The sequence below is a fragment of the Nerophis ophidion genome, linkage group LG05, assembly GCF_033978795.1.
Source record: "Nerophis ophidion isolate RoL-2023_Sa linkage group LG05, RoL_Noph_v1.0, whole genome shotgun sequence".
In the NCBI taxonomy this organism is placed as follows: domain Eukaryota; kingdom Metazoa; phylum Chordata; class Actinopteri; order Syngnathiformes; family Syngnathidae; genus Nerophis; species Nerophis ophidion.
This window is the reverse complement of record NC_084615.1, coordinates 49,090,059-49,104,305: the sequence shown is the minus strand read 5'-3', so window position 1 is coordinate 49,104,305 and position 14,247 is coordinate 49,090,059. Positions and strand designations below refer to the sequence as shown.

At 40.0% G+C, this 14,247-nt stretch overlaps 1 protein-coding gene across 4 annotated transcripts in view; it reads right to left on the bottom strand.

The window, feature by feature from the left end:
- Window positions 1-14,247, bottom strand: part of ino80 (INO80 complex ATPase subunit) — a 54,122-nt gene that overhangs the window by 26,610 nt on the left and 13,265 nt on the right. For all 4 annotated transcript variants that reach the window (XM_061901284.1, XM_061901283.1, XM_061901281.1 and 1 more), the window contains exons 11-27: window positions 12,584-12,788; window positions 12,448-12,515; window positions 12,101-12,328; window positions 11,948-12,028; window positions 9,603-9,698; window positions 8,977-9,036; window positions 8,756-8,898; window positions 7,562-7,646; window positions 7,365-7,482; window positions 7,174-7,259; window positions 5,475-5,642; window positions 5,279-5,412; window positions 5,129-5,196; window positions 4,959-5,052; window positions 3,040-3,250; window positions 1,148-1,288; window positions 513-738 (exon numbers count right to left, since the gene is read on the bottom strand). In XM_061901284.1, coding sequence (XP_061757268.1) covers window positions 513-738; window positions 1,148-1,288; window positions 3,040-3,250; window positions 4,959-5,052; window positions 5,129-5,196; window positions 5,279-5,412; window positions 5,475-5,642; window positions 7,174-7,259; window positions 7,365-7,482; window positions 7,562-7,646; window positions 8,756-8,898; window positions 8,977-9,036; window positions 9,603-9,698; window positions 11,948-12,028; window positions 12,101-12,328; window positions 12,448-12,515; window positions 12,584-12,788 — 2,212 coding nt within the window. The remainder of the gene's footprint in view (window positions 1-512; window positions 739-1,147; window positions 1,289-3,039; window positions 3,251-4,958; window positions 5,053-5,128; window positions 5,197-5,278; window positions 5,413-5,474; window positions 5,643-7,173; window positions 7,260-7,364; window positions 7,483-7,561; window positions 7,647-8,755; window positions 8,899-8,976; window positions 9,037-9,602; window positions 9,699-11,947; window positions 12,029-12,100; window positions 12,329-12,447; window positions 12,516-12,583; window positions 12,789-14,247) is intronic.

Genomic DNA, 14,247 nt, shown 5'->3' with positions numbered 1-14,247 from the left:
GCAGCTGCTATACACCGCTTCCTACCTCTATCTTTCTACTTGGACTTCTCCATTATTAATTGAACAAATTGCAAAAGATTCAGCAACACAGATGTCCAGAATACTGTGTAATTATGCGATTAAAGCAGACTACTTATAGCTTGGATCAGGCTGGAAAAAAATGTCCGCTACAACCGGTGACGTCAAACGCACACGTCATCACACCGCAACGTTTTCAACAGGACACTTTGCGGGAAATTTAAAGTTGCAATTTAGTAAACTAAAAAGGCCGTATTGGCATGTGTTGCAATGTTAATATTTCATCATTGATATATAAACTATAAGACTGTGTGGTCGGTAGTAGTGGGTTTCAGTAGGCATTTAAGGCCACTATTTGAGGAAATAAGGTAATTTTGTGATGGTAAATCTTGTATTGCTCCTGTGTGTACCTAATGAAGTGAGAGATGTCGTAATTTGAATGCTCATATTTTGTCAGTATATGCAGTAGTAGAATGTAAAATAGGCAGCCTTACCTGGTATGCGGATGTAGGACCAACCATGTTGAGGGTAGAGGGCCATGATGCCGCCAGGGCACTGCGGGAAGAAGGCACGGGCCCTCTGGCGCCAATCACAGGCCAGCTCCGGCGTGCCGTACAGGAAGCACTCCTTAAAGACTGTGCCCCCGCCAACGCGCGTCTCCCGCCATTCGTGCTCGGCGCTGCGGTCGGCGGAATAGCGCTCCATGGGAACTGAGATCACCTAGGAAACCAAAAAAAAGAAAATTAAGATACTTTGGCATTATGGAGACTTTCTTTGTCCCGTTTTAAAAACTGTCACTTTAAGTTCAGTGTAGATCTACAGCATCAGCAGAATTTCCGTGTGTTTTTTTTAAGGAAATGGGAAGCTGAGCAACTGATAGTTAACCTGTGTTTGTTTTAAAGACAGCAGGAAGCCAGTGTAGTCGCTCCCACTCCCTTACCCCACACACACACACACACACACACACACACATGCAGGTTACATACACACACACACGTCACAGATAACAGCGTTTCATTGTTTAGTGGGCTTTGCTCTTGCCATTTCTACGACCACCCAAACGCTCGCCTGTGTCACACTTTGCAAACACAAACCAAAACAAACCGTGCACACATAAACATACGCATACCCTGGGCGTGGCGCTGAGCAGGAACTTGGGTGGAAGCGTGGGCTGGCAGGTCCACAACCTGGAGGTGGAGGAGCGTCTGCAGCGGATCATCACATCCGAGTGTCCCACCAAGCCGGGCCTGAGGGTCGTGAAGACCAGGTTCTGGAGCACAGCAGAAATTGGTTTATATATAATGAGGCCCAAATCTTCCCATAAAAGTGTTTTTAATGATGCTCTAAGAGTAAAATGTGTACCTACAGCCAGTTTATGAAAACCCCACGTCAGAAAAATCTAATTTTATTTACTTGTGACAGCCCACCACTACATTTGGCACAGTGGCGGTTGCTCTAAGATTGCATGGGAAACTCAGCTTTCCCTTATACAAGGAAAAATAAGTCGTCAAAAATGTACTTTAGTGTTTACATTTCACTGAGCAAAAATACACTAGAATGTTTTTAACTTTTGTTCATAATTAGCTGATTTGGCGACAGTTTGACACGGCTTTCTCCTCATTCGTTGTGGCATCATCACAGTACATTACACAGTATTGATGCTAAGATGAGTATGCTGGGCCTTGTCCAGCCCATCAAAAGCCAAGCATTTCTGGAAGTATATGGAACGTGGACATGGCAACGGCTGGACGGCTGGCTTCCGCATGATGTTAGGTCGTATGGAGGGATCGGTGGCTTTTACTTTTGTGCCTGTTTATGTGTTAATAAATGTTAAATATGTGGTAATCCATCCATCCATTTTCTACCACTTTATCCCTTTTGGGCTCACAGGGGGTGCTGGAGCCTTAATAAACATCGAACTTATGATATAACTGTGCTGTCTAGATATATTTTGGGTGTTCTATACTTCTGAGTCATTTACAAGTGCCATATAGAAGACTTTGCATGCAGTTGCCATCAGAAGGCAGTAGTGTATAAGCCATGGTGTGTTGCCTGAGCCAGGAAACAGTATTTGCCATAAAATTGAATGTGGCAGTCTCTGGTTGAGTCCCACAAAGTTTTTGTACAGTAAGTATTGTACTTATTACATCCCAGCTGTTTGATTTTAACATGCATCTCAGTTGCAGTTTTCAATACCAAATTTGGAGGTGTTGAAATTGCCAGGTAAAATGGCTAATGCTAAGCATGCATATGGCATATCCGATGTAAATTAGCATCGAGCTAACATATTACAAAAGTGTTGTGTCACTGTACCTGTGAGTGCTTTCTATCAGGCATGCTTGCTTTGTCGACATTGAAAATTGCAACATTACCAAGACAACCCCAAGGTCTTGTTTCACTGCCATGTCAAATACATAAAAAGGTATGGAAATATGCTACCAGTCGATCTTACATGAATCGGTACCCAGTACTACTGACCCAATTTGGCCAATACTTATAAAAGGTACGACATTTTGTACATATTTCTTGTTGTATGGGATATATGCCATATATTACATTTGACAAGTGCAGAGTTAGACTGTATATGACAAAAATGGATAAAGTCTACAAGAATATTGAAAATGTTTCTTCCTGTGACTTTTGTTCAATAAAATCAATGGGATTCGTAACGTAAATTGGCAAAGCTACAGCAGACTGGCAATTCCAAATGAACATTCACCATGTTGTCAGCATGTTGGCGGTCAACTGCCAACCCAAGGTGTTTCTTTCAGTGGCGTTCCAAACATGTGATGTAGGTGTCAACGGTCGCTGAACAACACAGCAGGATAAATTTACTGCAGCTTTGTCTTTCCCGCAGAGAAATAGTGTTTCCAGTAGAGTATGCCTTAAAAGTAAGTGAGCATTGTTGGTATGTGTTGATGCAGAAATGACAGATACATAGCGCCATCTAATGGCAGAGGATAAAATAACCTACATGGTCCCACTGTGTCATTTGTCAATAAAACAAAAGGCAATTATTACCTGTATCACAGGGCTAGAGTGCGTGTTGGGGAAGGCGGTGGGGCTGTTGATCCACAGGATGAGGTCTTTGCGAGACAGATGCCGACTTGAAGACCTCCGTAACCTTGTACTCTTGTCAAGTGCTTCATTGTTGGTTTCTTCCTGGAGGTCAAACAGCCGCTGAGAATGCAGCCGGTAAGCTGCCTTCAGAGACAGAAAAAGAGCTAACCATCTGTGGAAGAGAACAGCAGCATTTTTAAGCTTTTCCAGCGGTCTATAGATTAAATATTACAGTCGTCTCATGTCATATTCCGGCTTCATTATATCGCAGAATAAAAAAAAACATGTTTTACATATTTTTCTCTTAAATTGAGTCTTACATTTTGTAATTTTTATGTTTTATAGGTATTAACGTGCAGGATTTATCTTGTGGCGATGGGTAAAAGATATTCAGCAGGGCTTCTGGGAAGTGAATACCTTTTTAACAGTAATATCTAGTGTCATGTTTACTTTCATGTTAAAGGGGTGATGATTATTTTTCCACATTTAAATCACTTCCTTGTGGTCTACATAACATGTAATGGTGGTTATTTGGTCAAAATGTTGCATACATTATGTTTTATAGACCATCTTCAAGCCGGTTCGCGACCGGCTCTTCAGGATGCGCCATTTTTTTGGGCGGTCTTATTTATGTGCCTTCACTTTGACTGCCTTTTTTCCCCGTCAGCCATGCTGTAGTTTTTAGCGCATCCTTATGGAGTCAACTGACGTAAGTTACAACTGTAAGCTATTTTGTATTAGTAATGGCAACAGCAGAGGATGCGTGTGCATATACGAACCAGTCTGCCCCACAACAAGAAGATGGAGAAAAATAACTTATTGACTTCAACGTCAAACTACAGTGACTTTACCATATATGGCGATATCCGGTGACGTAACCAATTGTTAAAACATCCCAAAGTGGGCAAATTCCAAATGGCTCACTGGAAGGAAGGAAGAAGGAAAGCAATATTGTTTTATAAATATCTCCACCATACTTCCTTGGTTTGATTTGAAATTTTCACAAAATATGCAAATCCTAAATACACAAAAAGAGGTACCAACAGGTAAGGAAAGTTGGTTTTGCATAATCGGTCTCCTCTAAGGAGAGAGTACAAAATTGCTATGCAATTAAATTTTGACTCCTTCCTTACCAATAACACATCTTTACATTGGTGAAGTTTTGACGCAAGCAATGTGGAATGACAACAGAGAGGAGAAACGCAGCGGGACAAGCAATGCTGACGTACTAATGTCTGTGCCAATCAACTGGACCTACTTTTTGAACAACAGTTGATGTCTGTGGTTTCAGCACATGGAAGCTCAATTCTAACTTAGAGAAATTACACAGGATATGATTAAGTATATACACGCAGTGACTATGATGGATGCCTTGGCATTGGTCAAGGCAATGACATTTGAAGTATCCTCCCAGGACTGGTAAGAAGATCTTCACTCAAGGCAACTATATCAGTGTAAATGTGACTATACAGGTGTTACTCCATGCTCTAAGGATGCTAATAATGTTAAAAAAACGTATTTATAAAGTCCTTAACTATTTTTAATAATAGAACTATAAAAAATATTGGATTTAATAATAATAATCCTATAAGGCAAAAATGTGTTTACCCCAGTCAGGCCTGGAACCAAATAGCTGCAATTAGCGAGGGACACATTTAGAAACGTTTTAAATCACGAGTGCCCTTAAAACGCTTAAATTACTATGTTAAATTGAAATAAACCAGTGATTCTAAAACTGCGGTATGGGAACCGCTAGTGCTACACGGGCTCCATTTAACAACAGCACAACAGTGCAAGTTTTCCTTAAAATTTGTACATTAAATGAATGTCCACTGCAGGTAATGCTGGTTCCCATGAAGATTCTGTTATATTTGACCTACCTGACTAAGTTGCCTTGCAGCATGAGGTTGGACATCTCGGCCGGTGACACGTCGATAAAGCGTAGAAATGAAAAACATCTCCCTTGATCATCCCCTGAGGTCAGTACATAGGGTGTTATAAAAGAGGAAGAGCAAATGGGTCAGGTGGTTTAAGCTCAATAGCCACTAACCTCGTCTGTGAAAGAGAGACTGCTGGATGTTGTTTGGGGAGAAGGGAGACAGAAGCACTCGCAGTAACCTGATGTGGAGAAACTTGGTAGGCTTTCATAGATACTGACAAATGCTCATAGCACATTTGCAATTGCATTAGCATAGCTTACTTGTCCTTGGCTTGGCTGTGAGTATGGAGGAGGCCGTGGCGGTAAAGAAACTTAGACAGGACGTAGGGTGTAAGCGACATGTGGAAAGGAGAGCGAGTATCCTGGCGCTCAAACAAGTCAGGGTGATTGCAAACCTGCAAAATGAAGACCATGTGAAGCCACCCCAATGTACCAAGCAATATATAAAAATCCTAACCTTCCTGAACTGCATGACCAGGTTCATGAGGGAGGACGTAGTGCTGTGGGCCTGCTGTGCCGTGCCCATTGAGGACTGCAACAAGTCCTCAATGGAGATCTTGTTCCTAAGGGCCTGGTAGAGCAACCTTTGTCGAGACGTCAGCTGGCAGTAGGTAAGGATCTCAATCTAGATGCGGGGGGATGACAAAGTGGATTGACTTGTCTGGTATGGAGGATGGTAGGACCCTAAACTACATTTTTTTTTTGTAACTGTTACATTACATTATTTCACGACTGTTGTCAATATTAGACTGTTTTGTTTTACCCTAGTGTTAAAAGTGATTTGACTTTTTTACACGTCTAAGAATTCAGAATGTTAAAAAAGTGACAAATATGAGGTATATATTAGATATTAGTCTCTCCAATAAGATTTGGCAATAAACACATAAGGTTGGTCTTTTCTTATATTTTAGTCAAGTATAATTTACAAGAGGCAAACATGGTTACAAAGTATCCAGTAATAAACAAGTACGCATCATTCTACTTACTGCATTATGAGCTTAACTTTAGGTGTTGCCAAAAAAAAACAACTACCACTTCACTCTAAGCAATGACCACTCCTTTTAAATTTAAAGACAGCACAGGTTCTTTCCAGCAAGTTGATAAATAGACTAATGTTTTTCATACCTACCATTGTTTTCCGTTTGACTAATTTCACTTGGTCAAACCTTTTGTAACATTTCAAACTACAAAAAAATAAAAGTATTTTTTATTCATGCTGATATTGTGTCAAGTCAATATCAGTATCGATCAATACTCAAGACACCAATATTAGTATAGTTTTAAAAGTAAAAAGTTGTATTGGGACACTCCTACTTTGAGGCCCCGAAAAGTCACCCTCGCGTTTCACTTTTGAAATTAAAGTAAATACTGGCAGTGTGATCTTACTTTTATAGTTTGTTACCGAAAGTGGTGAACATCTTTTTTACACCTGTGTGACAATTCAGAATGCTAAAAAGTGACTTTCATGAGGCACAGCAGTTAAAAAAATCCTTATGGCAATACATATTTCACATAAAAGTAAAGATTAATGGGATTCACTTATTACACCAAAAGTGGTTAATTTATTTCTACACTTGCATGACAAAAAATATCTGTGCACTTAAAAATTGTTTTATATCAGTTTGACCCTTATGACTTAGTGGTTAACACTGCTGGCTTTTGTGTCAGCGGAGTAAATTTGATTACCCGTCAGGGCTGTAACACTAATCCATTAGATCAGAGACATCCAAAATGCATTCCAAAGTTTTTACAATTACATTCTTAAGCCAGGATAAATCAAGTACTCATGATGGAAGAAATGACTCTTACTTGCAGAACTGCAGTGAGCTAATTAACATTCATGAATCAACTCATTGTCAAGAAAGATGGCGGACAGAGAAAGAGGAGTGGAGAAAGACAAATGCGTGAGGGCTGAACTTTTGAATGGTTTTTACTCCCATAAAGGGGGACCACCAACATGGATACCCTTTTGATCGTGTCAGTGCATTATTGCTTTGTATTACTTTGTCAATAAGTGGTTCAGGAGACTAATAGAGGAAGGTTGCAGGTCTACAAAGTACAATACGTTAGTGTCATCCACTATAGAACCCCATTACTGAAAAGAGACCATTTAATTTGAGAATTTGGGGGGGTTAAAAAGGAAGTGTGCGCTTTACCTTGTCTGATAGCTCATTCTCCACATCCTTCTTTATCCTGCGCAGCATGAAAGGCTTTAGGATCATGTGCAGTCGCGAAAGCTGGTCTGAAATGTCAAACAGTTGCGAATCATACAGATTAAAAAGGTCCACTTTGCGGGTCTTTGCGGAACAAATGAAATGAACTGAGGCTGGGGGGAGAACACACTCACTCTCGTCGATGGCCGACTTGTTCTCTGCGTGGCTCTCGATGTCCTTGGAGAACCACTCGTTGAACTCTTCGTGGGAATCGAACAATGTGGGCATGATGAAATGGAGCAGGGCCCACAGCTGAGCGCAAAAGAAGCGGGGGTTCATTTGGAACACAAACAAACAGACATCTACAAGCTATAAGAACACAGAAACGTACCTCCGCCATTGTGTTTTGGATAGGCGTGCCAGTAAGGAGCAGCCTGTTTCGACACTGAAACTGCAGGAGGATCTTCCACCGCACGCTGAAAAGGATAAAAGTGGTGAAACACAACACGTGTATAATTCAACAATGCAATACAATGCAATTTCCATCAAAAATATTCCAGCAACTTTAAGCTGTGGAAAGTAGTAGATAAGTAGAGTGTTTCCCATAATTGTATTCAATAATAAATTACTATCAATTTAAAACGCCAAGAATACATTTGGCACTACCTGTAGCAGTATGCATCGAAACACCTTAACAGCTCATTAGCACGTGATCTGCCAAAGAATAACAAGACGTAGTAGGAGGGATCAGTGTTGCAATTTAGCAACTCTGTCACTATATTTAGCAACTGCCAAGATCCATCCAGATTCAATTCAAGATTTAAGAGTCTTTATGGTAATTTCTCCTTCTGCGCAAGACACACAATGTAAATGTGTAATTACAGACATTTAAATTTGTAAAAAAAAAAAAAATTGCAGGGTGAATACAAAAACATATTTTTTTAAAAGTCCAATCAACAAAAAAATTCCACGACCAACCTGCAGTGCCCCTGCAGACACCATAGGGGTCACATGTTCCCTGTTGAAGATTACTGATTTGTAGTATGCGGTATGTATAAATGTATAAGAGTGTCTACACATTTTTCAAGATCAAGTTTAAAAACTTCAGACATTTTTAAGGCCTTTAAGTGGAAAAATTACGACTATATTTCGACAAAGGGGTCTTTTTGGAAGCCATATTGAACAAGCAGTTATTTAAATGTTGCTTTGTTACTCTATATCTAATTGCAGTCAAAAATACATGTTGCACTGGCTTGGCCACATATCAAATGTAATACCTACCTACTATTCAAAAATGACCACCTCTCAACTATTTCATGTTTTTTAAGTCACCCAGTTATAGCAATAAACTATACTGTATATTGTAAGTGTGGGTATAAATGTACATAAATCATACTATTTAACAAACCAGCTATTTAGTTCAATAAATATCTGTAAAATAAACATTTGTATAATAAATCTAATATTGAGTGTAATTTCTTGCAACTTTAAAGCACAATGGAGTCCAAAACTACCAATTTGTCCCTGAAATTCAAACAGCGTGTGAAGCCTAGGATCTAAATTATTTCGATGTATTGTAGTTCACCTGGTACTGCTTTTCAGTGCCTGCGCCTCGTCCAGAACCATGTACTGCCACTTGACTCTCTGGAAGTACTTGACATCCTGGACCACCAGCTGGTAGCTTGTGATCACCACGTGGAACGGTGCATTCTGAGTGTACAGCGTTTTCTAAAAACATACGTTGATAACGTTATCACGTTATCCGGGAAGAATGGACTATACGTTTTTTTGTCATTTCTTGCTGACCTGGCTCCAGAATTTACGAATCACTTTACGTTCATGAGGGTTTCCCCAGTACGGCAACACCTGAGGGACAAATCCGTTAATACGTACGTACACCAGATTTTGGATACATCTCGTCTGTTGGCGCGAGAATCAACTTCAAGCTGCCAGCATCAAAAGCCTTACAAAAACAGAAGCACAGCTATGTTCCCAGAGGCAATATGGAGGCATTACGTCTGATTCAGTGTGTTTCTGATGAATGTGAACGCAAAAAGAATTCATGCATCGTTACATCCATCAACATAGAGCGCCATTCAATTGTGTTCTGTAGGTTTTGAGGAAGCTTATCTTCAAAAGTGTAATATGCTCTTTTCACACCTCATTAGCAAAATAGACTGGACTTGATTTATTGTCCAGACACTGTGAATGTGTGTGTGTGTGTATGTGTGTGTGTGTGTGTGTGTGTGTGTGTGTGTGTGTGTGTGTGTGTGTGTGTGTGTGCGTGTGTGTGTGTGCGTGTGTGTGTGTGTGTGTGTGTGTGTGTGTAGCCCATATGTAAACGCTGCAGTGAACCGATAAGTTTGTCATAATTCCACACAGTAAGTACAACACTGCCCTCTAGTGAGCCTCTATACAAAGAGGTGTCCTACCTTGAATTTGGGCACAAAGCGTGTGAACTCCTGATGCCAGTTGTTGAGGGTGGACGCTGGTGAGATGATAAGGAAAGGACCCCAGATGTTGTCTCTCTGTGTAAAAGAACAAACACAACAAATGACAGCTGGAAATCAAGTGAGTGGATGCCATACGTTGTCATAAATAAAGACCCCGACTCTAACACGAACGTAATGTCAAATAATATGTGAGATTCTCTAATGTTGAACGCTCAAAAAGTAGTACAACATAAAGGTCCTAACACATCGTTGGGGGAAAATTAACTCAAGCGCTATTTGTGTCGTTCTCGCCAGTTCCAGGTCCTATGTGGCGGTCAAACTTGTCAGATTATATCACCAGCTACCTTCTGTCCAGGTGAGATGCATGATTTATGATCTACAATAAACTTACAAGGCGCAGGGAAGTGATAAAGCAGCAGACCACCAAATGATGTAAACATTGGCACACAGGGTCGTGATCACGTCGCCGCAAAAAAATAGTCCGTCCATCCATCGTTATGATTGTGAACAATAGGCAAAATTCCCAAAAAAGTGCAGTTCCCCTTTAAGCTTGCATCACAAACAGATGAGTATTACGGGTGTATTGATTGTCCTGGCTAGCATTAGCTTTGTAGTTTGTTCACAGATTTTGTCGGTGTTTCAAGTGGCCATCTCAACATAGTTTATAGTTCAGGAGGGGGCGGTTTAGTCTTTCGCAGACAAAGGAGCAGTCCTGGACAAATACTTTCCTCAGACAAACCTTCCTTCTCCTCACGATGAGAGCATTTCACTCACATTTATGTCAATTTACGTGATATTCCGCATTTAACCGTAGATTCCATTTTTATTGTCCAATTTTGTGATTGCGTCCGCAATTCCATTTAAGTGGAAATCATATAGCCCTTTGCTTCACGATGCGCTGATTCATAACACAAAAAAAACATTTGATCCAAACAACACACATTCCTAATCGTGTCAGGTCAACCCAGTGGTTGGGATTTTTTTGATAAACCAGATTAGCCTAGTACATCAGAAAGTCAGTCATATCTTCAATTCCAAGGCTATATGCCTGTGATCATATGTAATTTTGTATTAATTTTGTTCCCCCCCCCCAAATCTCATTGTTTAAAGGTTTGTAGCAGTTTAAAATGATCGCGAAAGCGATGCTAATTTTTGTTAGCCTCCTTAATATGTTAGCATTAAGCTAGCGGCATAAGTTTCAACTTATTTAAGGTTTCATTGCTTTTTTTAGTTCTTATCAGGCTGTATTGTTGATTTAAAATGCTTCTTAAATGATTTGCGCGTCATGTGTATATTTATTTTATGTGCTTGTTTTTACACTCATTTCATTTGGAAGCAATCAATAAACAACTTGTCTCTAAATTGTCCATCCATTCATCCATTTACTACCACTTGTCCTTCTTGGGGTCACAGGGGTGCTGGAGCCTATCCCAGCTGCACTCGGGCAGAAGGCGGGGTACATCCTGGACAAGTCACCACCTCATCGCAGGGCCAACATAGATAGACAGACAACATTTTAAAATTTGTTTTACCTATCTGTCAAACTAAATACCAACGTTCAGGAAAAATATAAAACAAAACCGGAAGTCAACCAGCGCCAAGCAATGGCTACATACTGAATATTGCGATCATATGTAGACAAATGTATCCCCCCAGCACTCTGAAAATAAACCTTTGTAGTGCCTAATAGAAGTCTGGTACTTTCTGCAGTTACCTTATTTCCTTGAATTTCCGCCGGGACGCTAATTAATTTAAAACCTCTTCTCACTCCTGCGCTTACCAAAGGCATGCGGTAAAAGTAAGCATGCGCTAATTATTTTAAAACCTCTTCTCACTCTGGCACTTACCAAAGGCATGCAGTAAAAAATGTTGTGTGGTGTAAGCTTGGACCTTAAATCCTACTGAATAGCTCTTAATCTTCTTCCCTTTATGTGATTTCAAGTTACCGGTATTGAAATCAGCCTCCTCCATTTAGAAAATGATGACAGGGAAAGTGTCACTCGTGACGTCACGAGTTTGACCAGGCGGTAATACTAAGCATGCGCTAATTATTTTGCGAAGCGAGTTTGACCCGGCAGTAATTCAAGGCAGGCGCTTACTATATGCCCTGCGGCAATTCAAGGAAATACGGTAAGTGAATAATTGTTCTAAGCCACTGTATGAGGAAATACAGTTTACATGAGCAACCAATAACGTTACCTCCTGGACAAGATGATAAATAGCTCTTAAGTGCTGCAACAAGCACAAACCATCAAGCAACTAAAGTGAAGTTTTTTCATTGTAAAAAAATCTTTTTAGCAAACCCTCTATGCGTCTTTCAGTACCTCTGCTAGGTGAGCCAACAGTGCGATGCTCTGGACCGTCTTCCCAAGCCCCATTTCATCTGCTAGGATGCCATTGATGCCCTGCAGAGAAAAGAAGGAACCATTACATAATGACAAGAACGTTGATTCATAACCAGAAGTCAAATGTAGTACCTGCTCATAGAGGTTGGCGAGCCAGTTCATGCCTTTCAGCTGGTAGCCCTTCAGCTTGCCATTGAAGATGATAGGCTGAGGGATGTCCTCACCAGCCTTGATGGACGGATTTGACAGGCTGTAGCTCTCGCCAAAGCCATAAGCGGCGGAAGAGGACGGCGCCCCGGCAGTGGCAGTGTGCAGAGACGCATGCCGGCTGTCCTGGGCGTCTTCGTCGAACATTCGGGTCTGAGCGAGAGAAAAAAACAGTCATTCAAGTTTATTTCTTCTTCACATTGGAATGACAAAAAGTGCTCTTGGTGGGATATTCTAAACAGGGCTAAAATGTGGCATGCAGCTCCTCTTACTCTCGCCTGATGGATGTGGTAGGCCTCTTGGGCGTTGCTTAAAGCCTGAGACTTGTAGTATTCGCTGTCTGAAATCACATGATCTGTTTAGACCCAGATGACTGTTCAAATATAGGTATGTATACATAAACCATACCGTAGTCCTCCTGACTCATGTTGACCATCACGCCTCCTCCGATGTCAATCTTCCTGTTGCTGCTGGCGTCGTCCATTTTCTTTAGAATCTCCTCTTGCGCTTCATCTCCTCCTGGGCCACCTTCCGAGGCTTTGCCGCTCATGAAGTGGGCGTACAGCTCCGTCTGGGTGATGAGGAAGTTGAGTTTGCGCTGCTGGCGCTTGGCCTGAAACAACAGACGGTAAATCCAGTCAGAAGGCTGTCAAAAGTCCCCTAGTATGCAAAAGCCATGTTCTAACAGTAACATGTGTCCTTACAGCCTGTTTATGAGCACCACTCTTGAGAAAAATATAGAATCTGCCTCACTTGTTTGATTCACTTTTGAAAGAAGAGCGCTTGCTTTTAAAGTCCTGGCTTTTCATGAATTAAAAATCTATACCTGGTCTTCGCTACACGTCTTAAAGTAGGTGTAGGTAAGAGCTGTCAGTTTGATTATGTTGTTCTTTAGTGTAAATGCAAACCCAGAATATAATGAAGGAAATATTACAATATTACAAATAAAAGAATTGCAAATAGTTCACATAGCTATGCTAGCAGTTTGTGTGCGCCTGTCAAATTCCTTAATGTTACATTGTTGCATGTGATATATGAAATCTGTTATATTGGACAGGTGTCAAAAGTGTATCAAGAACATAATATGGCTTTTTGAGCTTCCCGGAGACACACTCGGATGGAGACAAACACAGCTTAGTAGTATTAAAGCTACACACATAAACTTGTGTTCCCTGTTAGACGTACTAAAAGCACTTTTAACCCTCTGTGGAGATTTGATTTGAATTATCTTGTAAGCCAAACAGGACATAGAATAGAATAGAATAGAATAGAATAGAATAGAATAGAATAGAAAGTACTTTATTGATCCCTGGGGGAAACACAGCACCACAGTTAGCTCACAATAGACGATAATAATAATAAATAATATATAACATATTATACATATAATATATAATATATGAATAATATAAATATATTGTACATTTAAGTGCATAAAAGTCCTTATATTTTTGCAGGGAGTAGAACATTTTTTTACTAATTTTTTAATTTTTTACTTTTGAAGTTTCTCAACAAACATCAGTCCTAAACAAAAATCTCGAAAACATGTATTTTTTTTTTTTAATCTTTTGCGAACATTTTGGTCAGATGATGCCACAGCAAAAAATTGTCAAATAATTCTAATTGACAAATGTGAGATAATTTGATTAAAAGGCCTTAAAGATTTAAATTAAAAAAATACATGTTTGGTATTTTTGTTTAGGACTGAAGTTGATTGAGAGATTTGAACAAAAAAACTACCTAAAAAAATAAATGAATCCAAAATGTATAAAAACAGAGATATTTTGATCAGGTTTTATGCTGCCGATTCTGATACCAATCATCCATGAGTGAAATCGGCCGATACCGATCACATGTATTAATTGTGAAATATTCAAAATACAAGCGGTAGAAAATGGATGGATGGATATTTATGGTAAGTCCTATAAACAGTGTAACAATATCAACAAAATATTTAAACGGGTTCCTTATTTTCTTTTTTTACATGCAACGGTTTGATCACAATAAAGTAAATAATACACAATACCTAAAAAAAAGGTATACCCTTTGGTTTTTGTCTTCAAAGACCTCCG